Source organism: Fundulus heteroclitus, chromosome 19, assembly GCF_011125445.2.
Source record: "Fundulus heteroclitus isolate FHET01 chromosome 19, MU-UCD_Fhet_4.1, whole genome shotgun sequence".
Lineage (NCBI taxonomy): Eukaryota > Metazoa > Chordata > Actinopteri > Cyprinodontiformes > Fundulidae > Fundulus > Fundulus heteroclitus.
In genome coordinates, this window is record NC_046379.1 from 6,385,043 (window position 1) to 6,411,797 (window position 26,755).

The 26,755-nt window shown below is 38.6% G+C and overlaps 1 protein-coding gene across 3 annotated transcripts in view; it reads left to right on the top strand.

Annotated features, from left to right (window-relative positions):
• Positions 1-13,214, top strand: part of bahd1 (bromo adjacent homology domain containing 1) — a 65,202-nt gene extending 51,988 nt beyond the window's left edge. For 2 of the 3 annotated variants that reach the window (XM_036150862.1, XM_021317533.2), the window contains exons 3-7: positions 6,796-7,193; positions 9,282-9,441; positions 9,535-9,614; positions 11,759-11,850; positions 11,992-13,214. In XM_036150862.1, the coding sequence (XP_036006755.1) occupies positions 6,796-7,193; positions 9,282-9,441; positions 9,535-9,614; positions 11,759-11,850; positions 11,992-12,184 (923 nt within the window). In that variant the 3' untranslated portion in view covers positions 12,185-13,214. The remainder of the gene's footprint in view (positions 1-6,795; positions 7,194-9,281; positions 9,442-9,534; positions 9,615-11,758; positions 11,851-11,991) is intronic. The other variant, XM_012864590.3, reaches the window with a different exon arrangement.
• Positions 13,215-26,755: the final 13,541 nt, after the last annotated feature.

Consider the following 26,755-nt stretch of genomic DNA (forward strand, 5'->3'; position numbering starts at 1 on the left):
TTCTAACTAAATGGAAATGGAAAACTCCTAAACAATAATGAACAGAGAAAATATAACTATAAGACAAGGCCAGAAGAATATAAGTTAAGAAATACCTTTATAGTTCCACAATAGGGGAAAAGCACAGAGGCAGAGTAACACACTGAACCAGTAATGAACTACAAGATAATATAACGATCAGTTCTAAGCAACAGAGAATTAACTTCTCAGAAAGGGCAAAAAATAAAAATAACAAGAAACTATTGCGCAATTATTGATATATGGAACATTTGGAATACAAATTAATATCCAAGTTAAATGGGGGAAAGGCAGCAGCTTACTTACACAACAATGTGAGGAAAAATATGCAATATGCAATATTTTACACGCAACACCCAGAGTAATGGCCCATAATCATGCCCCTGAGAACCAAATAACAGAAATCGAGTAATTTGGGGTGTATTGGCCTCCTCTGTCAAACCAAGCCTCAGAAATCATCACTTTTGATTCCTCCACCTCACCAGAGCGTCATTCTCGCAGATTAATCAAAAACTACTTTCAGCTAAGAAATATTTCTAAGCTTTGAACTTTGGCGTCAAAAGCCGAATTAGAGATGATTATTCATGCTTTTATTACATCTCATCTTGACTGTTGTAACAGCCTTTTTCTTTGTGTTTGAAAAAAAAAAGATCTTGGCCATCTGCAGTTAGTGCAGAATGCTGCTGCAAGGCTTTCAGCCAACACAAGAAAGAGACGGCACATTATCCCAGTCTTAATCTCTTTACATTGGCTACCGGTTCATTTTAGAGTTCATTTTAAAATTTTAGTCTTTACTTTTAGAGCCCTGAGTGGCGAAGCTCAAGCTTATATTACCGACCTTTTACAACCGTATTCCTCTTCTCGTAGCTTAAGATCCTCCAGCCAAAGAGTGTTAATTGAACTAATTTCAGGAGCAGAGAGGATCGGTCTTTTAGAGCCAGGGCCCCCGGACTGTGGAACGCGTCACCTTTATCTTTATTCTGTCTTCACTCTCTTCATTCCTTTAAGAAGCAGTCAAAGACCCACTTGTTCCGACTGGCTTTCAACTAGTTTTATGCAAAGATGTTGCATTTATGCTGTTTTATCTTTGTTATCTTTTGATTTTGTGTCGTTTTGTGCTTGTTTTATTGTAAAGCACTTAGTGGTTTTTATATAAAGTTTGCTTATTTACTTAATTACTAGCTAAAGCGTGTGCAAATGGACACCAGAATATGAGAGAGGGTGTAAATGATTCACGATTCTTGGTCAGAACCTGTGCATATGAAAAAAAAAAAAACCTGCGCTTAAAACAAACGTATTAATTTTGTTGTGAAGGACCTGCGGATGCACTCCTTTGAGCAACAGGGATGCAGCCGTGGGAGACATAAATACACTGCCTGGCCAAAATAAAAAGTAATCACCTGGATTTAACTAAGCAAATTCAAAGACAGATCAATGCAAGATCCTGGTGGAAAATGAATGCAACCCTGGGTGGAAATAAAGCTTGTGACATTTATTGAAGTTTATTGAAACAATGCCACAGCGAATACATCGCTGTAAATAAAGCTAAAGGTGGTCAATTAAATATTAGGGACCTATTTTTTTGGCCAGGCAGTGTATAACATATTTATATTTAACAAGAAAAATACTGAAACATATAAACCCATAATGAAAACCATAACACTGACATTTTTAGGAGTTTCTTTTATTATTTCTTCTTTGTTATTTCTGAATAACTTTGATTTTGTTAATACAAATTATACAATAATAGGCCAGGTTATGTTCTTTTTGTTTTAAATTACCTAATTTTGTTGATTTCTTATTTTTATGCTTCTTTAATTTATATGACCGAATAGTGCAGATAGTGTTCCTTTGCTGTATTTGCGCCATCTACTCACATTCAGTATGATTTTTTTTTAGTTAGCTACAGTCGTGTCTTGTTTGCTTCTATTTTTTCTTTCCACATTTCCTTTCAAAAAAATCAAGTTTCATTGTTTTCCACTTGCGCAAATATATTATGTAAGTAATGTAGGTCTAATAGTTTACATGTAGGTAATGCTTTGTATTCCAATTAAGGTTTTTATTTTTAGTTGGGACTGAATTAATTACTTTTTTTAAAACCTCAAATAAAGATCCTCACTTCCTCATTACTTATCTGAGGCGGAGGAGGAATCAAGTCAACACTCTATTTTGAGCATTTGTGTTTCCTCTGTGAATGAGTGTAGTTCTGTTTGGAAATATTTTATTTCTGAAAGTGAACTGAACTTTGTCTCTGCTGAGGTAAAGTAAGACGGTGCTCATCCTGTCCAGCTCCAGTATTTAGCAGCAATGTGTATCGTTTCCGTCTGATATTACAGTGTAAATATGTTAAATATCTTTTCAGATTTACCACAATTGTCTTAGTTTTTGGCTCTGAGATAAATATAAATACTGATTCTCTTTTATATTATTACAGCAGCTGATTAAAAGAAGAAATTCACTCATATTAAACTAGATTAAGCATTTATTTTAAGCTCTCAGTTTATGCCTCCCAGTATTTTTTTAAATGATTTTCAGATGTATTTATTTCTTGTGGACCTAGGCTACGCCACATTCAGACCAGTCAGTTTTGTTTTATCTAAACATATGAAACGTATAGGACTTAATCAGGGCTTTATCTGGACATAACATCAACCCTAACAAAGATCTATCTGCATCCTCGACCTTAAATAAAAGCTCTGTTGCTGACTGGGTTAAATAATCCACTTTATATTTTCCTGTGGAAAAACATATTTATTTCTCAAGAAAACAATCTGTTTTCTGTTTACAAGAACTCAGCTGTACTGTAACACGTCATGTTGATCCATATATGGTAATGGATTTGTTTTTAAAAGAGACTCAGATGGTGTTTTTTGCATCAGAAAATGTGTTTTAAAATTACTACTCTGCCCTATCTAACAGTACAAATTACCAATTGTGATTTATAGTGTATATCTTGAAGATCTGTTTGGTTTTGTGGCCTTTTTTCCCTTTTATTGCAGTATAGTCACTCCACATTTGATCCATGTATTTCAAAAACAACTTACTCTTCTGATTATTTGCTATTACTGCAAAGTTGATAAAGTCAATAATGGTGCACTTTGATATAAAAAAACATCAAAGTGAGCACTACTTGCATTTCAGTAGCTCTCTGCGTCATTTAGTCTTTTAGAAAACACTCTAAGCTTCCCATCACATTTAGATTGTGTTTTATGTTTCACGTTTTAATTGCAGGGTTACTTTGAATGCATTTCCTGTTTGGGTTCTTCAGCCAAAGTGGTACAGCGTGCTAAGAATAGCCATCTTATCTAAGGTCTTTTTTTTTTTTTTTTCCATTATAGAATGTCAGTCAACTGGGAAGTTGTGTAGAGAAAAAAAAAAAATCAGGAACAGGGCAGGACCTCTTTTGTCTCAGATTGAATGCATGTGGGTTGCAGACCGAGCCCAGCGGAAACCTAATGAGCCGACTGTATGAGCTCAAGTGTCAGCAGTTAGTGCTGCAGCTCGAGAGAGAGAGAGAGAAATGAGAGTCAGAACAGGAAAACACCAACAGGGGATGTGTACGTGAAGGCTTGTGTGTTTTAAAGCACCTGAACGTGACCTCACGGAAAAAAAAGGCTTATTTCCTACGAACACACACACACACAGGCTGTTTGTCACTTAGAGAAAGCTCGCGTTGTCGGCTACCGCAGGGCCAGCTGTAATCTCAGTGGAAATCTTTAACCCTGTTCTCATGAGATATTTAAGCACTGGAAAGAACAGGTGTGAGTAATAATAAAGTTAATGGTGCCTGAGTTTAATGCAACAGATTTTCGTCACATTCGGTGTGTTGGCTTACCGTCGCTCTGACGTGGCTTCCTGGGACACAGAAATAGAAAATGAGCCATTATTAATGTCATTAGTAACACCTTTTCTTTTCCCTATTCTGACACGTCTACGGTGGCAAATGGCCGGAGGTCCACCTACACTGTCTTGTCGCTTTCATGCCTGAATACGCCTCTTATTCTGAGTTGTTTTTTGTTCTTTTCTTTTTTTTACTCAGAGTAATATCTCCACTTTCTTGTCAGCTTTGTGGCACGTCTCAAGGTTTACACAGATATATCTTTGTTTCAGAACTGACGGGAGTTTTTGGTCTCCTCAAACATGCCAAAAAGTCCTTCGTATTTGGATGTGTGAGAGAATCGCAAAAGAAAATCTGCTTTTCTCCACATTACTATTGCCATATATTACAAAAACAGAGCCTTAACCTATAATAAAGGCAAAATCAGTGTGCGATTTCAGATATCTGACATTCAAAAACACAGAAAATACTTTCTCATTGAGCAAAAGACTAGAGCGCAACATTACAGCACAGGAATTTAATAAAGCTATTTTCTTTTTTTCACGATGTTTCAGCTTCAGAGTTGGAATGAAATCCATAGTTTTTAATTTTCTAAAATCAGTAATTTAAAAAAAAAAACAGCAAAGTTGATAAAACCATGACTTTAACAAAATATCGACAGCAGATGCTCTTTGTTCTCTCATAGATCTTTATATTATGCTTTAATGACACATCAAAACATAAGGAAATATAAAAACTAATGGAAATGCCATAGACAGAGATGAAATACTATGAAATAAGACAAAAGGTGTTACAATATACTTCCACACTCTGAAAAAGGTTGATCTGATGAAGTTTCTTTCTTCCTTCCTTCCTTCCTTCCTTCCTTCCTTCCTTCCTTCCTTCCTTCCTTCCTTCCCTTACTTCCTTCCTTCCTTCCTTCCTTCCTTCCTTACTTCCTTCCTTACTTCCGTCCTTCCCCTGCTTACTTCACTCCATCCTTTCTTCTTTCTTTCCTTTTTATACTTCCTTCCTTCCTCCCTTCCTTCCCTTCCTTCTTTCCCTTCATTCCTTCCTTCCTTCCTTCCTTCCCATTGCTTACTTCACTCCCTTCTTTCTTCTTATCCTTCCTTTTTTGGTCCATCCCTCTTCCTTCCCATTCCTTCTTTTTCTTCCTTCAATTCATTCTATTCCTTACTTCCCCACATTGCTTACTTCACTCACCCTTTCTCGTTCCTCACTTTTTCCTCCTTCCTTCCTTACCTTCCTTCAATTCCTTCTTCCTTTCTTCCACTTGTGATTACACTAATTACTTCTTCTCCTTTTCCCCTTGGTTGCTTCACTCCTTCCATTCCTCCCTTCCCCTTCCTTCCTCCTCTCTTCCTCCTTCCTATACCATTGCTTGCTTCACTCCTTCCTTCCTTGACTTCAGCAGTTTTCTTGTAAAGCACGTCGTTTCTCTGCCATTACTCCACACAGCTACGATAAGATAAGACATATATTTATTGTCCCATAACGGGGAAAGTCAGGTGTGACGTGGCAAAAACACTGAGTAAGAGTTATACACTAAATTAGTAATGAATAAAGAAGCTCATTTAAAGTTATGTTCTAAAGCAAAAGAGAATGAACTTATCAGAAAGGAAAAAAAGAAAATATTGCACAACTATTAATAATACGCCATATTCAGATGAAAATGCAATATTCAAGATAAATAGAGAAAAGACAGCAGCCAATTTATGGAACGCTGGGAGAAAACTATGCGCTATGCATGACTTTACAAGCAAACACTTCAGAGCAACTAAAGCTTGCCCATAATTAAATTAGCATGGGAGCTGCATCCCACTGGCAATCTTGCTAATCTTGCACAGTGCTAACGTCATCCGACGTTAGCACTGTGCCGGGGGGGGGGGGGGGGGGGTCAGTGAGCAGCATGGACACAAGAGTGACTAACTCTGCTAACATCCAGTTGGAGCCTGATATTTCTCCTGGCTCTGATTGGTTGTTTCTGACCGGGAGCGGCGTATTTCTGCGAATGGCAGAAAGACCACTGGGAGGAGCTTGATTTTCTTTCTTTCTTTTCTTTTTCCCACAGATTATTTGTCTCATGTTTTACTGTCAGGACATTGTGGCAGTTTCAATAAATATGTAAAATATTACATTTGTACAAAAGTTACCTTTAATAATCCACATAAACACTGTGGTTACTAATGTGGACAAGTGGATTTTGGTTTACTTTAGAGAACAGGTGCAGAACACTAAGTTGTTGTACAGGATTTTAATTTCTTGTAAATGCTCACATGAAATAATATTAGACGTCATAAATCATTCAGTCTTTTATTGTCTTAATGAATCTGAGGAAAGAATTTCTTTCTAGGGAGCTGTCTCAGTTACCATAGGAGCTAGCTGAATCAGTCAGTCTAACTAACCCTGTTCACTACATTTTAACAGAGGATGGCAAAACACCAGCAGAGATTTTGAAGGAACGGGAAGGAATAATTTAATATGCTAATTATTTGATCTATTTTGTATTTTTTTTATTCAATCTTCAATAATGTTTTGTATTATATTGATTTTTAAGCTTATCTAAATCTGATTAAAAACATTTTTGTTATTATTTTATGAAATCAATTGCACTTACCAAGCAGCTAAAATCTCTAAAGCTGGCAGATGATATTTGATCGTCTGTAATAATAACTTTCCTAGAAGGCCCTGCAATAGGAATATTATACCAGTACCAATAAAGCTGTGGTTATATTAGAGTAAGTCTAATTAGTTGCAGGCTATATTTCACCTTACTTCAGGGTGCTGTTTATTTATGCTGCTACACGCTGCCCTTTCTGTCATCTCTCTCTATATATATGTCTGTTGATATTAAAGTCAGTTCATTATAGCGGCTGCTCTGTTGAAATCTGTGAACACATCCCACTTTAACAGTCTCACCTTTTCTGCTCCTTTCACAGAAGAATACTCATCAAGCCTCAGTGATCACCACAGTCCGTCCTCCATCCCTATCTGTCCCAGCCCCAGAGTCCTTACTGGCTGCCCCATTCCCACTGTGCCTCCAGCCGGCCAATCAGTGCCCCACGTTCAGACTCCGCTATCCGACCCCAGCCAACCCCAGCCCCCGCTGCAGGTGGCCAAGGAGTGTCCACAGAGTGCCAAGCCGCCCAGCGGCTCGAGGTCTGGAGCCCGCGGGGGTCTGGCCGTCTCCCCTCTGAACCGGGACAAGAAGCAGAGGCTCGGCTCTGTCGCCGTCGGGGGGCAAACGGTTCCCAAGCAGCCGAAGAACAGCCGGCAAAAATCCACAAACGGCTGGAGGTCGCTGGGCTTGCCCTTTGAGAAGGAGGTTTTTGTCGTTGTAAGTAGAGAAAGTCGAGCTGAAAGTCTTTAGGGCACCCGCTAGGCCAGGGGTGTCCAAAGTGTGGCTCGGGGGCCATTTGTGGCCCTCTGAATGATTTTGGGCGGCCCTTAATCCCAGTTCAAGAGTGGCTTAAATTTGGTTTTGCCAGTTCAGATGGTTGACTTTTAAAAAGTTGGGCAATTTTCACTGATACGAGGCATTTAAAAAAAAAAAAAAAGCACAAATTAAAATCTTCTTAAAAGGGAAAATATAAGGTGCAGCAACATTTTTTTTTAATCCTTTATCATCCATATTTTTTGCTTTTAATTTAAGTCAATAAGTAAATAAGACCACAACGTTTTACCAAAAGGCAGACTCAGATGCAACCATTTATTTAACTTTGTAAAATAATAAGTAAGCCCAAACTAATCCACTTCTTGTTGCTGAAAAGACACAAAAAAGAAAACAGAAAAACACGATTAACCCAAATAGTTGGACATTGTTTGCTGGGTAAACCTGTGATAGTATTTTTATGCTTCATATACAAAATAATTCACAGATTCCTTTTGTACAGAAATCAGACTAATTTGCTTGTTTCATTCAAGTATTTGTGTGTTTAGTTTATTGTTGAGCAGGTAAAAATGGAAAAAAAGAAGGTTTTTGCCATTCTAATTAAAAAAAGGTTTAATTTTGTGGCCCCTGAGTACTTTCTACGGGACATTATTGGCCCCCATGGCAAAAAGTTTGGACACCCCTGCGCTAGGCAATATATTTAATAGACCCCAAATTATTCATACCGCCTTGCAAGTTTAGGTTTAAAGTTGTTTTCAGACGTTTTTCTGATAGGATAAACAAACATGAGAAAATATAAATTTTTAACCTTATATGAAAATAATTGCAATTAAAAAAATGATTTGTGACTGTTGCAATAATCAGTGGAAAAACCTTGATTGTCATTATATTAATGAAACTCTTGGGGACCAACAAATAGATGACATCTTTCCAGGTTCACTATTGTCTTAAACTTAAATCTTTAAGGGGGATGAATCATTTTGGCTTTATCAATCAGTCTTTTGACAAATTAGTTGGAAGGAGGCATTTCTTCCTGATCACAATTTATAGAAGGAATCAGGGTAATTTCCCCCCTCTCGCCCATTTTTATCTAAGATATTGTTTATTTCAGTCAAGCAAATTAATTATATACAATCAAGGACTAGATTTCTTGGTAGTTACCCTAAGGTGTATTTCCCATGAATTTAATTAACCACTAGAAGCATAAACACTATTTCTATCTAAACCCATTTCTAAAAGGAAAGCTTTCTGAACAATGTTTCCTAATTAAGGATTAAAGGCCGTTCTGATACTGATCTTATGAATACCAGAAGTACTAATTTAATTATTAAAGTATTGGTTCATGGGTCAGCACTCTCTTGCTACCATGTTTTTATTATTTAGTTTATAAGCGCATGCGTTTATTAGATTTCAGTTGAACTGAATATGTGTCGTATTAAATGTTGGAAACATTCAGAAGTGAATAATCTGGAAGTTTGTGGGGTTTTATTTGTTTTTTTGTTTCATTGCGGCAATCATTATTTTACGGTTAGAGCAACCAGGAAAGTTTTACTGGATTTGTAAACGAAAAGAGAAGAACTTTAAACATGTCATAACAGACAAGTATCCAAAAAAAAAAATACCCAAACTTTGACCCGACCTTCAACAGCACAGCAAGGTCTTAAAAACATCTTTGTTCTTAAGGCCCAGGGACACCATCAGCACACATTTGAACCAGATCTAAAATTGTGGGGAAATCTGAAAGTCCAGCAGCAGGGCTGGTTTTTAAAGGGAATTAAAAGATGGCTGGATGTGTGTGAACGGTCAAATATGTTTTGCACTCTTGACAGCCATGATGGTTGCTTTAAATAAAGCAGGTCTTGTTATACTTGATTTTTTATTTAAGAGTTGATGAGACTCCACATTTGCTTAATTTTAGCTTTAGGGTTTAGTCAGAGAGATTATTGAGGCTGAAAAGTCATAGATGTGCAGCTTCAACTCCAAACCCCCTCAGAGTTTGCATTTATGGGCACATTTTGCCACCTGTGCTTCCAGGGGGAGGAAAGTCCGGTTCTGAGGAAGTGTTTTGAGGGAATCCGCAGGGACGGGGACGTGATTCGTGTCAGAGACACCGTTCTGCTGAAGTCTGGGCCCCGAAAGAAGTCTCTGCCTTACGTGGCCAAGGTGTCTGCCCTGTGGGAGGAGCCAGAGTCAGGTACGTCACCATTGTGCAGATAAAGGAAGCTGAACTGATGCTGTGATAAGGGTTGAACTGAACTGTGTGGATGTGCATTTTTTTCCCCTTCAGGAGAGCTGATGATGAGTTTGTTTTGGTATTACCGCCCAGAACACACGCAGGGAGGGCGCAACCCCACCATGCATTGTGAGGTAAGAAGCCGCCATGTTTACTTACCTTTCACAATTACAATAAATAAGATTTTACAGCTTCCAAGTGTGATTGTGCAGTAAAGCCACCTGATATTGAGGTCTGGTCAACTCTGCTTGGAAGCATGAGAATGTGAACCTTAAGCCTATATTTGGCCTTCAAAACCCTCCACTCTTATTGTCCACTCCTGGTTAAGATGTGTAAAACGCTTTAATATACATTTACCTTTATTATAATCTTACACTGAAGAATTGACCAAAATTCTGCCTTTAAATTTGATGGGTAAACAACCTTTTAAGAAATAATTGTTTATAACAAATTTGCAAAGTGTAGTGTTATGTAGCGTAGCGATGTAGTGTTATTATCAAAGAGCACCGATAAGAAAGATTGAAACATAAATTTATTAAAACTTGTGCACAAGGAAAGCATCAAAGGGTTTGCTCCTCATAACAGAGGTGTCTCTTTATCTCTTATAGGTTTCCAGGGGAGAGGTTGTGATAAAAAGTCGTTAATCTGAAAAAAGTAACAACTACAGCAGCAGCAGCATCATTGCTGCTGGGTTTTGTCAAACGAAACGGGAGGAAAACGATTTCCAAGTTCAGTTTATGAATGCTGCAGCCGTATGCTTTTAAATGCGTCAAGCATGTAATAGAAAGGATAATATTTACATAACAGGTGGTAACTTAATGTTATGCGTCTTAACTCTATCACAGGGTTTACTATAACATAATCTAGCATAGCAAGGCTTAGTTTAGCTCAGTGGATTTAAACTCCAGTCCTCACAGGCCGGTGTCCCACAGTTTTTACATGCTTCATTGAACCTCACTCAATTATTAGCTCATTAGCAGAGCTCTGTAGAAGTGAACTGACTGCAAGTGAAGCAGTTAAAAAAAACTTTCCAATTCAATTTCACTTATATAGCGTCAACTCATGATTCATGTCATCTCAAGAGTCTTTACAAAGTCAAATTAATTCAGATTATACAGACTGGTCAGAAAGTTTCCTCTCTAAGGAAACCCAGCAGGTTGCATCAAGTCTCTCCAAGCAGCATTCACTCCTCCTGAAAGAGTGTAGAGCCACAGTGGTCAGTCGTCTGCATTGTTGATGGCTTTGCAGCAATCCATCATACTGAGCATGCATGAAGCGACAGTGGAGAGGAAAACTCCCCTTTAACAGGGAGGAGAGCCTCCATCAGAACCAGAACCAGGCTCAGTGTGAACGCTCGTCTGCCGTTCACAATCGATTGAGACCACTAGGATAGCATGACACCATGTAGCTTAGCATAAGTAGGTTAATGTTGGATAGCAAACATGGAAGGGTGTAGCATGTGGTAACATCTGTTAGCTTAGCATACATAATAACATAATAGTGCAGGTCAAGGAAATTAAAATGATGTAGGTTGGGTATAAGCTACATAGTGCACTGTAATGTTGTGAGGTATAGTATAAAATAAGGTAGCGCTGTGTAGGTTAAAGCATATTGTAACATTGTGTTACGATATGTAACGAAAAACCATGTCCTTAATCGCACTTTTTTGCTTTACTTTTTCCACCCAATTTGTGCCGTTCACGTCACCCTAATAATGTCTTTTCCATCGCGGACTGTTAATCCGCTCCTGAAATTGCCTTTACGTAGAGATCATATATAAATCACTAGTTCCAAATGTCTCCTACGCGTTCGGTGTGAACGCCCCTTTAGAATGGGATTTTTTTTTTTTCCCCAGTTACATTTTTTTTCTATATTAACGTCTTAATTTTTATAAAATCTTCAGTGTGAAATTATGTTGCTAATTAGCCGCAGCATAAATTTATTTGAAGGCTTTTTAACCAATCTATACAGGAGTGGCAATAAATGTGGCCAACACTGTCCGCAAAATTCAAGATTTCTGTAAACACAGAAGCAAACACTTCTGCGGCATTCACTGAGGAAGAGTGTTTGATTCGGAGCAAACCGTTTCTCAGCTGAGCTCACGGACATGTCACTGCATCTGTGTGAGAGCAGTAACAAGGCTTTGCCTCAGAAGAAGATGAGAAGCAAATTTGTTCTGGGGATATATCTGGCAGATGAGACAAATGTGCGAAACGCTGCGGTTAAAAGGGACAACCGGGCTTTTTTTCTTTGGTTCTAATTGAGCGTCTTTCTGCAGAATGAGATCTTTGCATCCCGTCACCAGGATGTCAACAGTGTGGCCTGTATTGAAGACAAATGCTATGTCCTAACGTTGGCACAGTATTGTCGGTAAGAAAGGCAACTTTGTGTTTTTGTTATATTTCTGTATTTCATGCTGCTGCTCACAAATGATGGTAATTTTTAACATCTGTTTCCACGCAGTTTTAAAGAAAAAAAAACGTGTTGTGTTTCTGCCTTGGTTGTGCGCAGATTTTGTGCCTTGGTAAAGCGCCGCAGGGAGGGTGTACACGACAGCGCCGTCTCCCTCGTGGTGCCCCCCGTTCTTAGCAACGCCATGCCCACCCACCACTGTGTGCCCGACGACGTCGACCCAGAGCTGGTGCTGTTCTGTCGACACGTCTACGACTTCCGCTACGGACGCCTCCTGAAGAACCTGCAGTAGTGTCTCTCTCTCTCTCTCTGCTGCATCGGGGGCAGATCGCGTAACCTTTCCGTCATCCTCCATGAGTTTTATTCTCGCGGCCTCGTAAGAAGAATTTGATCAGCTCTGAACCGTTCGTGTTTTAACACCATGCATTTGTCGTGCATCAGATTTATGTGGCGGCGTGAGTGGCCTGTGGTGATGTAGCAGCTGTCGGAAGAACATGGAAGTTACCCTGCTGTAAAAAACAAAAAACAACAAAAAAAAAAAAAAACGCTACTGTAGCTCTTAGAAATGTGACATTTGACAGATCTGCATCTGGTGTTTTTATGTGAGTGACGCTGCTGTCTGCCTGACAGATATCAGACGCGTACAGTGCTTCGATGATCTGCTCATAGCTAATGAAAACCCGGGGCGTGTCGCGTTGGCTGAAGGAGTGGGTGAGGATTTCACCACATCTCATCTGATTTCCCTCTGATTTAAATGGATGATAAATGTCTTGTCGCTGCACACAGAGACCTAGAGTGCATTTTACTGGTTTTAGGGGGTTTCCCTAAATATGTGCTTTGGATAATCACCAATAATTGACCTTGAGACTGCTAACGGTCAACTTGCAAAGTGAAAACAGTATTAATTTTGCTGCGGGAACCAGAAAGGCACTAACTGCAGTCAGACGTCACAGAGATTATGAGTTGCTGTTTTCAACTCGGGGTGCATCCACAACAACAGTTTTGTTTTAAATGAATCTCACGTTTGCCGTTTTAGCGCCTCCTAGCTACACCATTGCAGTATGTTAGGACCCCTATAATGAATTTGGTGAGAAAAACTGGAGGATTAACAGCACAAAATAAATCAGTGATTTTAACCAGCATGGCAACTCTGCATCAGACAAACCCGCCAGCTCTTTATACTCAAATTGTTTCCTTTTAGTTTGACATATTTCCAGTCTAATAGATCTCACAATACAAACCGTATCAATAAACCACCTGTTTCCCAATAAATCAATTAACCTAAATGGCAAATCTCCATTTTTTTAATGTAACGGTATAGACAATGGACTATATATATATATATATATATATATATATATATATATATATATATATATATATATATATATATATATATATATATATATATATATATATATATATATACACAACTTATGAGACTGAACTAGAAATAAACAAACCATGAGGGCTATTTCAAATGATAAAGAACCTGTTTATATTAAATCCCTTATCCAAAATGTAATACTGTAGGCAAACAAGGAAATTTGATTTAAAAAATCTATGTATTTTGTATCTGTCTGTTGGGTTTAAATTTCGTCTATTTAGATGTTAACATTATCCACACTAAAGCTGCACAATATATCAAATTTTAATCATCAACGCCACCTCAGTGTGTGAAATATGGCAGCTGCAAATGAATGCTGGGATGCAACATTAGGCAGGCTGTAATATTTCAAAGGCTGTGCATTAAAGCTCGGCTTTCCAATATTGTATTTAGCCACATTGATGGATTTTCGCTTTTTATTATGTTCACATATGATATAGATTGGTAGCAATCAAGATCCGAGAGCTCAGTAAAAGACATGGTGATGATGGACGATGAAAGAGAGTAATGAGCAAAGAAAGAGTTGATCTTAATCAATATTTTAATACTTAGCAACATTATTGCACTTTCATGTTGACATAACATTTTACAGCTACAGTCTACACTATAAAATGTAATGAATCACGATGACATAAATGGATTCGCACAGCTGAGAGTCTGCAGATTGGTGGATACAGGGTGACTCGCTCAAATGAGGGTCAAAAACATTCCCATAAACACGTCTTTTTTAGGAAAAACCATAGGGAACAGACCAGCTTTCACACATCAGAGTTCATTCATCAGCTTCAAAATATACTTACAGTGGCTCTCTCTAGGATTTAAGAATATCATAATAACAGCAGTTCTGCATAGATTCCTTCAAAACTTGAATATTTGAGCTTAAGTTCAGTGAAGTTCAATCATCAGTCAGCATATTGGAGAGTTTGGTTGATCAAAGTGTTGCTTTCTAACAATTCTTATTGATTTTCAGCCAGCTTGCAAATAATGCTGGGCTTTGCCTGTTCAATTTCTACTAATAAAGTTAATTAATTGATTAATTTTGCCTGAAACAGGAAGACGTTCTGCTTAATTAGGAAGCTGTTGGTGTGGATGTAGCCTAACGCTGACTGTAAGGTGAAGAACTGCATTTTGTGCAGCATGAATAGTGTAGAAATGCAACTAAAAATGATCTGCGAAAGTTGTTGATTATTTTTCCGTGAGATTTGCTTTCCTGGATAAACTCTGTGCACGCAGCTTCAAGGTGTTTATCATTCGGCCGTTTGCCTCCTCAAAGCGTTTAGTTAGCCACGTTTCTGCGCTCCGGTGATGACTAATATATTTGGTGTAGCGTTTAGATCTGTGATGAAGACATAGTTCTATGTTTGAGAAAAGATGTGTATTTATTTCTGTATGGCGAAAATCTAATTTATTTTCGACAGATAAATTTAAAAAAGTAGAGTTTTAGATGATACGGCTTTCATTCCTGGTTTCATCCTCTCTTCCCTCTTGTTGCACTGTCTAACATGTAAGAAACGACCGTGTGAGTCATTTGCCGAGGCATTACTGCGTTTGAGGATTGCGATATGAGCCTGGTAAGACTTTGTGTAGAAATGCTAAAGTCAGAAGCTGTACCTGCAGGACCAAAATGTACCTCGGCTTCTCTCGTTTTTCAGTCGGTCTCCTTTTAGCCTCTCAGATGGAAATGCTTTGCCTCTTCACCTGAATGCTACGATGATTTTAAAGCAACCTTATCATTTGCCTGTGCCCTTGAGCCTGCTGCCTTATTCCCAGCCTTTCGTTTAGGAACACATGCTCATCTCTTTCCTGGGTTATAAAGCGTATAAACGTTGCTTCCTAGATGCTTCCAGTGCATTTTCCTCTGCAAACGTTGTGCAATAGTTTCTTTTAAAAACCGTGGGTCAAATTCTCATAGATTTTTGCCTCTGCAATAATCAACAAAGTAGAAAATACTGTTTTTTTTTTCATACTTCTTAAACTTCTAATTTTTTCACATTACAAATCTGTATTTTATGGATTTTTTTTTTTGTTCTAAACCAACACGAAGTAGTGCATAATTGCGAAATGAATAAAAAAAAAAATTATGCGTGGGCTTGATTTAAAAGTATTCAGTCCCCCTTCAGTTGATGTTTTGTAGTGCAGTTACAGAGACAAGTCATGTAGGGTCCGTCTCTACCAGTTTTAAACATCTACAGGTTGGGAAAATGTGCTCAACCTCAGTCCGACTGCATGTAGAGCGCATGTGAACATCAGGTCTTTTCAAGTCTTGCTACAGAAGCACAATTGGATTTGAGTCTTTACTTTGACTAGGCCATGCTAAACCAGTACATTGTAGCTCTGGCGGTATGTTACCTGCAGAAAGGCGAACTTCCACCTCAGTTTCAAGTCTTTTGCAGCCTTTGACCACCTTTCTCTGTCCCTGCAGAAGAAACGCCACCATCACGTTTAATCACGGAAATGTGTTAATTTTAGTCTCGCTTGACCAGAGCACCTACTGCTTCATGCACGTTGTGTCCCCAATATGGCTTATGTCACTCTGCAAGCAGGACTTCTCATGGCTTTCTTGCAATAATGGCTTTATTTCTTACCAATTTCCCATAAAAACGAGATTTGTGGAGTACACCCCTAATAGTTGGCCTGTCAACAGACTTTCCTACCTGAGCTGCGGCTCTCAGCAGCTCCTCCAAAGCTACCATGAGCCTCTTGGCTGTTTCTCTCCTTAATTATCTGGCTACAAAGCAGGACTCTGTTTATGACTTTATGACTTATTGGTTGCATTGGATTTTATTTTAGGTGTGTCTGAGTAAAGGGGGACTGAATACTTATGCTCGCCACGTTTTTCAGATTTTTATTTGTAAAAAGAAAAACAAAATCGTGTACCTTTTTTTTCCTTTTGCTTTAAAATTATGTGCCACTTTGTGTTTGGATTTCATGTAATAGTAAAGTAAAATACGTACTTCACCTAAGAGCCCATGTTTTGGCTCAGATATGTCATTGTTTGCAGGCGTCATACATGTCGCAAGCATTTCTTAAACATATTAATTTATTTATATATTAGAATTTGAAAATACCTATATCTAGATTGACTTATCATAATGCGTCATAGCTGTTTGTGCTCATGTACCCAACATTAGGCATTAATAAACTAGAAATAGATTTGCCAAAAAAAAAATAAAAAAACAACAACCTTGAAATCTTAATTGTGTAAGTTTATGGCATACATGACTTAAACCAAAGGTTAGTGGTCAACTTCCCACACATGCAAACCAATGAAGGTATATTTATTTTTATGTAATTTACTCAACGAGATATGTCACCTGCCGGGCTACGGTGGCCAGCTTGTATATCTTGATCAGTTCTGAGACGTTTCTGAGCAGATTTCAATTTAGCACCCCTCGATACACTTAACAAAATGTCTCCCGAAAATGAATGCAGTTTGCTTTCATGCCCTCAAATTAAGCACAGTTTCAGAACCGCTGCCTGGCCCACAGCTGTAGCTCGCAGCACAAACATAATTCAGAACGGAATTGAGTCCTGGAAGAAAGTTAAGGGATGTGATAGGCAGGTATTCCAGGTGTTTGCTAGTAAATAGGCAGCCAGCGAAGAGTAAAATGATGATATCACTGCATCAGCGTCAGGGAAAGCTTGTGAAACCGAGCCAGAATACACCTTCTGATGCTTTCTAGCCATGGTTGTGAATGCCCTCACTCATTCAGTTGTAGAAATCAGAGGTAAAACACGGACCTCCCTTACCACCTCGCCCCTCTTCTGCCTGCAGTAGGCTGACATCTCAAAGGTCTGACCCAGCACAGCATCTAGGACCCTAGCAAATCAATCCAGCTCTTTTCATTCAGAAAAACATGACGAATATAGAATCAGTGCAACACATGAACGTGAGAAAAATCCCATCCTGCAACGACCAGGAGCTGGACGCACGACTAATCTGTAACAGTAATGCGGGTGCACCTCAGCAAATGAGCGAAAGAAATGAAACGTTCCTTTAACAACCTATTTACACCCCAACTACAAGCGCCTTGTTTCTTAAAAGCTGTTTCAACCGAGTGGGTTTTAAAGGCGTGATGATACAGTTCCCACATTCTGAGGCAGAATACAGTCTCACTGCATTTGATCAATACTTTCTTCCTTTAATCGACACCTTTACGTTTGTTCATTCAGTTAATTTCAGTTTCAAGAGATCGTTCCGATTTTTTAAAGTGGGATTCTATTAAGAGATGTTGACTGGTCAGTAGTTTACCTGGAGTAGGTAACTCTGGAGTAGTGTCTTCTCTTTGCATAAATGCATCTTAGTTTTTCCTCAAAATCTGAAGTTATTGACACTGAACACTGATTTGGGTCTCTAACATTTATCTTGTGTGAAACAGAACATTTTAAGTGTATGTTTTCATGGCAACAATCTGAGGGGGAAATAAGGCAGTGTCAGAATCCATATTTCATCGTTTAGTTGCTGCACAATTTCTGTTTTTGCATCTCGCATTACTTCGATTATCACCTTAGTAAAAACGGTGTCTGGAGCGAGCGGTTGCGAAGCCAACGCACCAAAACGACACGGAGACGACCCACAGATCACACAGAGACGTTTTTAATCACTCTGAATATCTGTAATATGGAAGTATGGGATGTTTTCTGTCTTACACGGCCCTCTGTGCCTGTTTCCATTAACTGTTCCTATTCCAAGAGTTTACTGAGGAGAAAGATGTGTTGTCTGAGTAGTTTCCCAAATGCCTTCCGTTTGTTTAAAGACGCTGGTCTGATCTTGAATCAAAGAAATGTTTGCACCAAATAAATAAAGACGAGAATTTAACTCATTCCCAGGAGTAGAAATACCTGAATGTTAGTTCTTGTGTGAATCTTACTTTGTATTATTTGCATGGAAATATCTTGGAAATATTAATCACACCACAGATTATTTGTATGGATTCAAATGAACTTCTGTAACATTAGATATAAGATATTGTAATAAATAATATATGAGTTCAAACTGGATTTATTTCTGGATTTTTTTTATTTTTTATTTTTTTTGTGGTTAAGTCTCCAGCTGTAGTAATAAATGTTGTCCACAAGGTGGATCAATTGGCCAGTAATTTTGTTGAAGCCAAACTATCTGCTGCTTCCGAAAGATTTTCAGAGAAAATAGCTGAAGAAAAAGTTTTCATTATCATTATATGTCACATACAACAGAATTAAAGGTGCCTTTTTCTTATTGCACTAAAATTAATTTATTATTATTATTAGTAGTAGTAGTAGTAGTAGTATTACTAATAATAGAAACAAAGCAACAAACTCTTAAAAACACAGTAGGCTACTGCACAATTTAGCATTTTACACACAGTATACGTGCAAGTGTGTATGTATGACTTGCATTCAACTATAATAAATCGTAGGAAATATTTTTATATACTGGTGCCATTCCCTTTTACCTTTCTATGACATAGAAAGTACATGAATAAACTGAATTGAATTACATGAACATGGTCATCTACTTCTAATTTTCTCTACATCAAAATAATCAATAAGATTATTATTATTATTATTATTATTGGTTTATCTTAATACCCTTTTTTCACCAAAAAGCAATATTTTTACACAATAAGCAAAGTTGTTCAACTCAAAGAGCTTGGTTGATGACTGAATCAAATAATAAACTGTTTCTTGTTTTTCCAAAAAAAAAAAATAAAAAAAAATCCTGTGCTATTTTTCCTATCAGCTACATGCACGCATTAGTGTTAACTCAAATATATGACACATTTTAATACTTTTTGCAATTTTTTCAATCCCAATTTTAACACATTTTGATCAAATTCACTGTAAACTGGACAACTGAAAACGCAGCCATTCTACCATTGAAAACGATAAACAGCAAAACACAAAAAGTTGAAATGTAAGTCATAACTTTAAGCCAGCTTCTGAGACCAACTAGCCCACTTTCAGAGCTGAAAGCTGCCTTTTAGGCTCTGAAAGAAGCCCTCTCACAAGGGTTGGAATTGGCATGAACTAACCAGATGTATTCTTTTATGGATGCACCCCTGCATGAGTTGATCCCCTCTACAGTGGGGTGGCAGCCTGTCCCACTGATGGTGGGTTCAGCTCTGTAGGGGAAATATGCTCCACTTCTTCATCAGAATCTGAGTTAGAAGAAAACAACAGCAGGAGTTTTTTCTTTAGTGACTCCTCTGTGGATTCTGGGAGCTGAACTGTTGTACTTTTCCTGCAGTTGAGCCTTAAGGCTGCTCTCTCCTGCCTTCTTGCTTTCCCCTTGACAGTCACTTTAAAATTAACCCCAGAACAAGAGCTTGTTAAGGGAGTGTCTTTGTTCATAGTGAATTAAGTCCAGTACCGACATGAAATAAAAGTCCACTCAGAGAGGAAGAAGCCATCACCCCTAAAGTAAAATAAAACACCTTCACAGTTTGCAAATCCACTCAGAGGCAAAGACCTTCCATTTTGAAAGCATGACCTGTGGACTGATGAATCTAAGATAGAGGTATGTGGCCATGATGAGCTCTGCAACATTTGGTTGAAAACGGGTAAAGCTTGCGAACGTGAGAGTATCGTCCCAGCAAAACCCAGCCTCATGTAGAGGGGATGTTTAAAGTAAATACACTTTCTAAAATAAATGACAACACGAGAAAAGTATGTGTAAAAATATGGAACCAACATCTCAACACATCAGCCAGGAAGTTAAAGTTTGGACGCAAATGGGTCTTCCAGATGGGCAATATGTCGTGTTTTCGGATTGGTGATGATGGAGATGAGATGGATACGATGTTTAATGGAGCTCACATAAAGGATGCAGTCCCGGAACTCAAACAATGACCAGGAGAAGAACTCGGAACTAACGAGTCGCAGATTACGTCACCTCCACCTTTTTGCGGTTCAGTTTTCCTCTTGTCAGACAGTAGGAAAAAACAAGGAAGCCAAAATTAAAGGTAAAAATACGACCAAGCTGCATCTGGGAAAGCGATTTAAAGACCAGTTTTATTACAAAATCCTTAAACCTTTCAACTGAAAATGAAACCTTAAACAACAAATGATGACAATTCTTCACTGTGCATTCAGCCACTTTGGCTAATGTTAACACAATGACAATAATGCCGCTTTACACAGAAAACCTCATACTTTGACCGCTGAAAACGGTCAAAGTATGAGGTTTTACTCAACGTTGGTGCGAGGAGCAGCCCTCCTGAACGCTGAAGTCAAGCATCAACCGACTTTCTGACTCATAAAACCGACTTTAGGGGCCGTAACACGTTGAAATATCTGACTCAGAGGTCAACATATGGAACACAGCACATGGGTGGAGTGGAGAGGCGAGTGAGGAGCCCGGTGAAAGTAGTCAGAGGATATGGGTGACATGGGAGAGCAATGAGGGCAAGGAGCTGAGGGAGACTGATTACTAGAGGCAGAACAGGGAGGAAACACAGAGAGAAGTCTAACATGACAACAATTATAGACAGTCCACAAATTAGATCACACATTAAAATAAACAATCATTACAGGACGAGAACCTAAAGGAGGCACGCTCCCTAGAAAGATTCAATCATGAGCACAATTCCTGGAGAATGTGACACAATAACCCTAAAAACAGAAATGATTACGCCAGTCTTTAGACTCTTATCCTTCCTGGAATTTATGTTGCTTAACACGAAAAAAGAAAAAAAACCCACAAAATCAAATAAAATTTATAATTTTATGGAAAACTTGAGGTAAATAATTGGTTCAGCGTGTCTTTTAGTAGTTTTACATTTGTATTATTTAAAAGTTATGTAAAAAATGAGTCAAATTGAAAATACTAGAGGTGTGAGCTGGTTTAGATAATTAGTCTGTTTTGTGCGTTGAAAGAATCTGGCTTTTGTTTCGGTTTTCTTAAATAAACTGATCTTCACACCTTAGCTCTGCAGCAATCAAAGCAGATTCTTCGTGACATTGGAGAGCCTTTCTCGATTTGAAACATAGACGACAAACCACAGACTAATTGTTATAAAAAAAAAAAAAAAAACTTGCTTGTGAGAAACAGGCTGCAGCTACAGAACTCATATTCTAGAGTCAGATCTAGGCTATTTATCTATAAGCTAAAACTTTTCCCCAACAGGGTCGTCAACAGAACAAAGATCCAAGATACAGCGACAAAAATGCAACCGGATGGCTGAGAAAGGAAGGAATGGAAGTCCTGCAGTGGCCTAGTCAAAGTCCCGATCTTAACCTGATTGCTTCTAACAGAGCAATGCAGGAATCTATCTGCAGACCTCAACTACCTAAGAAATGTTGAAATAAAGAATTAACCAAAGTTCTCCCACAACAATCTGAAAGTCTGACGGAGATATGTAGAAAACATCTAAGCGCTTTTGCTGCTGAAAGTGACTCTTCATGCTTCTGAAGCACTGGGTGTACTCAGTTTTTGCACAAGTAAACTGAGCTTTGGAAACTTAATTTTTCTCCTGACTACAGGGAGCTGTGGCCACGTGTGAAAACCCCAACACAGCTGAGCTCCAGCTGGCTGTGAGGCGTTAACAATGTCGCGCAGTACTCGAAACTGCAAAGACGAGAGGCGTAGCAGCTTGAAAACAAAACAAGGAGGCAACCTTCAGCTGGGCTCGATAATCAGGGGTTCGTGATTATGTATGAAGCTCCTGGCGCTGTTCAATCAGACGCTGACGTTTTAAGGAGTGACGAAATCACCTAAATGTTTGGGATAAGAGTCAGAGAGAGTCACTTCAGTGCCTCCACTGTTTGGGTGGTTAATAGTGCACATCTGTTTGCACAGTAGTCTGTCTACGGCATGCATTCTGGGTCTATTTTTTAGTGGAGGAGTGTTTATGAGCTTGCTGCTTTAACCTCTAAAACGTTCCTACTGTTACTGCAGCGACACTTTCGCTCCAGTATCTTCTCATTAAACTACAGACATTCCTTGTTAGCTCAGTGAAGACCACCTGTCGCGGTTTTTCGTTCGTTTAGCTTGCATGGTGGTGTGGCCGTTAGGGCTGTTGCCTCACAGGATGAGAGTCCTGGGTTAAAATCTTGGCTAAAGCTTTTTCTGTTTTCAGTTTACATGTTTCCTGCAGCTTCCTGTTACAGTCCAAAAACATGGATGCTAGGTGTACCAGCCACTCTACAGTGCCTTCAGGTGTGTATGTGAGCACCCCATACACACCATTTTCTGCAGGATATAGACACACCCCATACACACCATTTTCTGCAGGATATAGACACATGCATATATATATATATATATATATATATATATATATATATATATATATATATATATATATATATATATATATATATATCACTCATGCTTTTTCCTACTACTCTCCAATTATGAGTTATTTCTGTTTTTTGCTTCTATTACCTTCAAGATAAAATAATTGAGGGAGCTATGTGCTGTTTTTTTATCCCTCAGATTTTCCTACAGGGTCAGAGGGTATAGCTGTGTTTCTCTCCAAGATGAAGCCACTACAGGAACCATTTCTCTACTTTTCCTGTAAAATTGAAAGCCGGTGATTGCATGATTTTCTGGGTCTTCTCAAACCCCCAGCAAGTGGGGGCAGATGGCTGCTCACACTGAGCCAGGTTCTGCTGCAGGTTCCTTCCATTTAAAGGGGAGATTTTCAATACATGCATGCCCAGTATGATGCATTGCTGAAAACTTAGCGTCTCGATGCAATCAACTCACCACCGCTCGTTCAGGAAGAGGGATTGCTACAAAATCAGCAGCCTGGTGTTAGATATTGGGAATCATGAAGCAAAGGTTACTGATATCTTCTGTGATAGCATGCATTAGAGGTTAAAATCACAAAACATTTCAGGGCAACGGCAGTCAATATAAGTGTCTTTTTTTCCTCCAAAGCTTTCTGACAGGAGCTTTTCCACGTGTCAGTACTGGCTGGGAGGTGAAGAAATGGCTACAAATGGGATTTCCTTTCTTTCTCGCTCTTCAGCTCTCAACATGAAGGCTGGTGGCAGCATGTGTAACGCGGTGGAGGCCCTGAAGCGTCTAAATTGCACACTTGTAAGGCCTTTCACCTCACAGCCTGCTGACTCACTCTCAGCTTGCACTGTCCCCCATTCTCTTCTTGTTTCCTGTCCTCGGTGAGTAATTACACGCTGATAAATCGCAGACCGTAGCCAAGCATTCTCCACGGAAAATATTCATTTTCTTGTATTGATTTTAGACTCATACATGACAATAGTTCATTATTATTCTGCTAATATTGGTTCTAATTTTGTTTTTTGTTTTATTCTCTATGAAAACTAAGGAAGAGATTCCACATCTCTGTTGTTCTAGATTACCTCCCCCCTCAGGGCATCATTCAGTGCAGCTGTGACTCCACCACAGGAGGTTCCAGTCTGCTAGCTTGGAGTAAAAAACAGAGGCGGCGAGAGCAAACTGACTGTTCAATGTCTTCTTCAATTCAAAATATCTCGGAAAAATGTCCAAAAATCTGTTTCAGATCTGTTTTGTATTTGTTTTCCCTGTGTCTTCAGATATTAATCACAGACATCAGAGCCTGAGGAGGACGCTCTTTTTATCCACCTTCACTGGCTTTCTTTGTCCTATCTTTCTCATTCGCCGTCTATCTGTGGTTGAGGATCACTTGTTCACAAAGTTCAGAGCAGCAACTTTAAGAGCTTCTCTGCTGAGAGCGCCATCATGTCTGCGGATATTGTACTGAGACACCACTGTGATGACACCTGCGTGAGGAGGCCGTCGAACCGCAGCACGGTCGCATTGTTATTTCCATCACGGATGTCCGTGCTGCCGTCATATGCCTCGATGGCAAGATGCGGAGATGGAGGGAGATTTGGGAACAATACGTGACGCCGGGCCAATTTCAGCTTCATCTTACGGTGAAGCGACAGCAGCTACACTTTATATTATGATACAGCAGTCATTCTTTTGTTATAAACTCACATCCAAGCTGCTGTGATCGTTCACACAGTGGTAACTCCCACACATTTTTATATCTTTAGAATTCATATATTTTACGCTGTGATTTAAACCCTGATGCCTTTTTTTTTTATAAAAGTCACAAAAAAAGCTTTGAAATGGCTTATAAGCTTATTTTTGCTTAAAATCTCCTGTATAAATTTGGGAAATTTGAGCACAAAGAGAGGAACTCTGCTTTAGTTAAATGCTCATCTTCTGTGTTTTATTGTGATACTATGACACATTAATGACTTTATTCAGCAATCAGAAACATGGCTAACATGATTTTATAGGAGTGAATGTGATTTATTTCAATATAAAATACAACACTAAGTCCTCTCTACAAACTACTACTACAGCTAAAACAGGACGTTTTAGGAATAAGAAATATAAAATACAAAATACAAACTGTAACCTGAATAAAGTTTAGCTTTCATCTACAGTTTAGAGCCTAGAATCATCAGTTGTGGCATTCTTGTTAGTTTAAGAGCGGAACCAGAACCAGAACCAGAACCAGAACATGGGAACAGGGAAAAAGTGTTCCTACTCTGCTCCTGATTCAGAACCAGGTACAAAGAAACAAACAACACTTATTTAGTCTTTTTTTGTCCTTTTTAAAAAGTCTTCTCAAAGTTTATACAGCTGCAATCTTTGACAAAAGTAGACAAACTTAGTAAACATCACAATGCTAACACAATACCAATTAATTGCAACAGAATCTAACCGGGTCATTAGTCCTGGACAATTGACACTTTAAGACATCAATCCAAATTCCAGGTAAGGGATTACTTCAAGGTTTTGGGTGATTGAGAGACACGAATGTGCATGGAATAAAAGTGTGTTCATAACTATATTTCCAAAAGTACATTTTGGAGAATCTAAACCTTTGTTTTCGTTTTTTTTTTTAACTTTTTTGGAATCTAAACCTTTCCAAAAAAAAGTAAAAAAACAAAGCAACTGGACTTGTTTTCCGTAGTTGAAGACGTTTTGCTTCCTCTCCAGGAAGCTTTCTCAATTCAAAAAGTCTGGAGTAATGTGGAGTACCAAGCTTTATACTACTGCCCAACAAAGGCCTTGTAATGGCTTAGACAGCATGCAAATTCAACCGAAACAGGTCCACCCCAGAGAAAGTCTGGGGTGGACCGTTTTTTTTGTGGGGGGGATTTTTATTAAATCTATTTTTTTAAATCTTTTACACCTTTAGGGGTTCTATAATTACTTTTGACCAAATTCCCTATTTTTGTCTTGTTTGAAAATGAAAAGATGTGCATTCCTGACGTTCGCCAGATGTGATCTGAATGTCTTGTGGACATTTTTGTAAAACATGGTTCTACAGATCTTCTATGATAATCAACATTGTTATGATTCAGACAAAAAGATCACCCTGATCAACAAATTAGCAGTTCCTGGACAGAAATCACCATCACTCCTGGAAGATGCTTTAAAATGTTGGAAACCACTGTTTCCTATTTCTGTGTGTAGTGGGGTGTAGTACACTTGGCATAAGAGCATAATGCTGCCCTCTAGAGTCTAGGACAATAGTGCTACTTCAGAGGAAAAGGCGCAGGGAGCATAACTTCTGCAGACGTTGTTTCTGCATGTCTCGTTTCCATGTGGAGCGTTCCTGCATCAAGCATAAAGCGCCCCTAAGATTATAGCAGTTCTTGAATATCTAAGGTCAAATCAGATGTGTTTGTGTTCAATATACTTTATTTTATTTTATGATTATTTTGAGGGTGTTAGTCTAATTTTTGCGACTATACTAAACGCTTTAAATGAAGACTTTCTGTTTACTTATCCATATTTGATTCATTTATGGTTTGACAGCAGACAAATCACTGCCTGTGAGGGTGAATGATTGTGATCTTTTTCTCCCATTCACCCCGCAAGTCTCACTAATGGGGGTTTAATATTGTTTCCTAAAGAGAAAAAGGTGTCTTTGAGCTGTTAGCCCTCAGGCATCACACATCAGGTGCACACTAAACTCAAAGAGCTAAGCAACATCACGTCTGTCAATTATTTGTAAAATCCATAACCCAGCAGGTGGTTAATCAAACATCCTGTCATAATTTGGAGCAGTTGTTATGGAGCTGCAGCAGCACTGCTGCTTCTGTTTTTCGCCAAAACCGAGGGATCAATCCTCGCTGAATTTTGTATGCATCTTTTCCATGTATGTATTAATTGTGTCAGTCTGCAAGAAGGCATTAAGTCAAACATGTCTCCTCAGTGGTGCAATTGGCAAGTGTAACCCAGATTAAAGCAACTATTGAATAAGGAGCTAGTAAAACATCAATCTTTCACAAGCGTGACCTGGTCAAGAAAGGCAGGAGCACACATTATTACGGGCAACAGCAGACTGACAAAAACAAACATTAAAATATAAAATGTGAACCATTTGACAACTTAAAATGCAGGTGTTGTAATTACAGTGCAGGAAGTGTGGAAGCAAATGTAATATTTCCATGAAAAAATGGGTTGATTGCAGTGGAACGGGTGGTATGGACAAAGAAAGGGGAATGGGATTTTCAGTA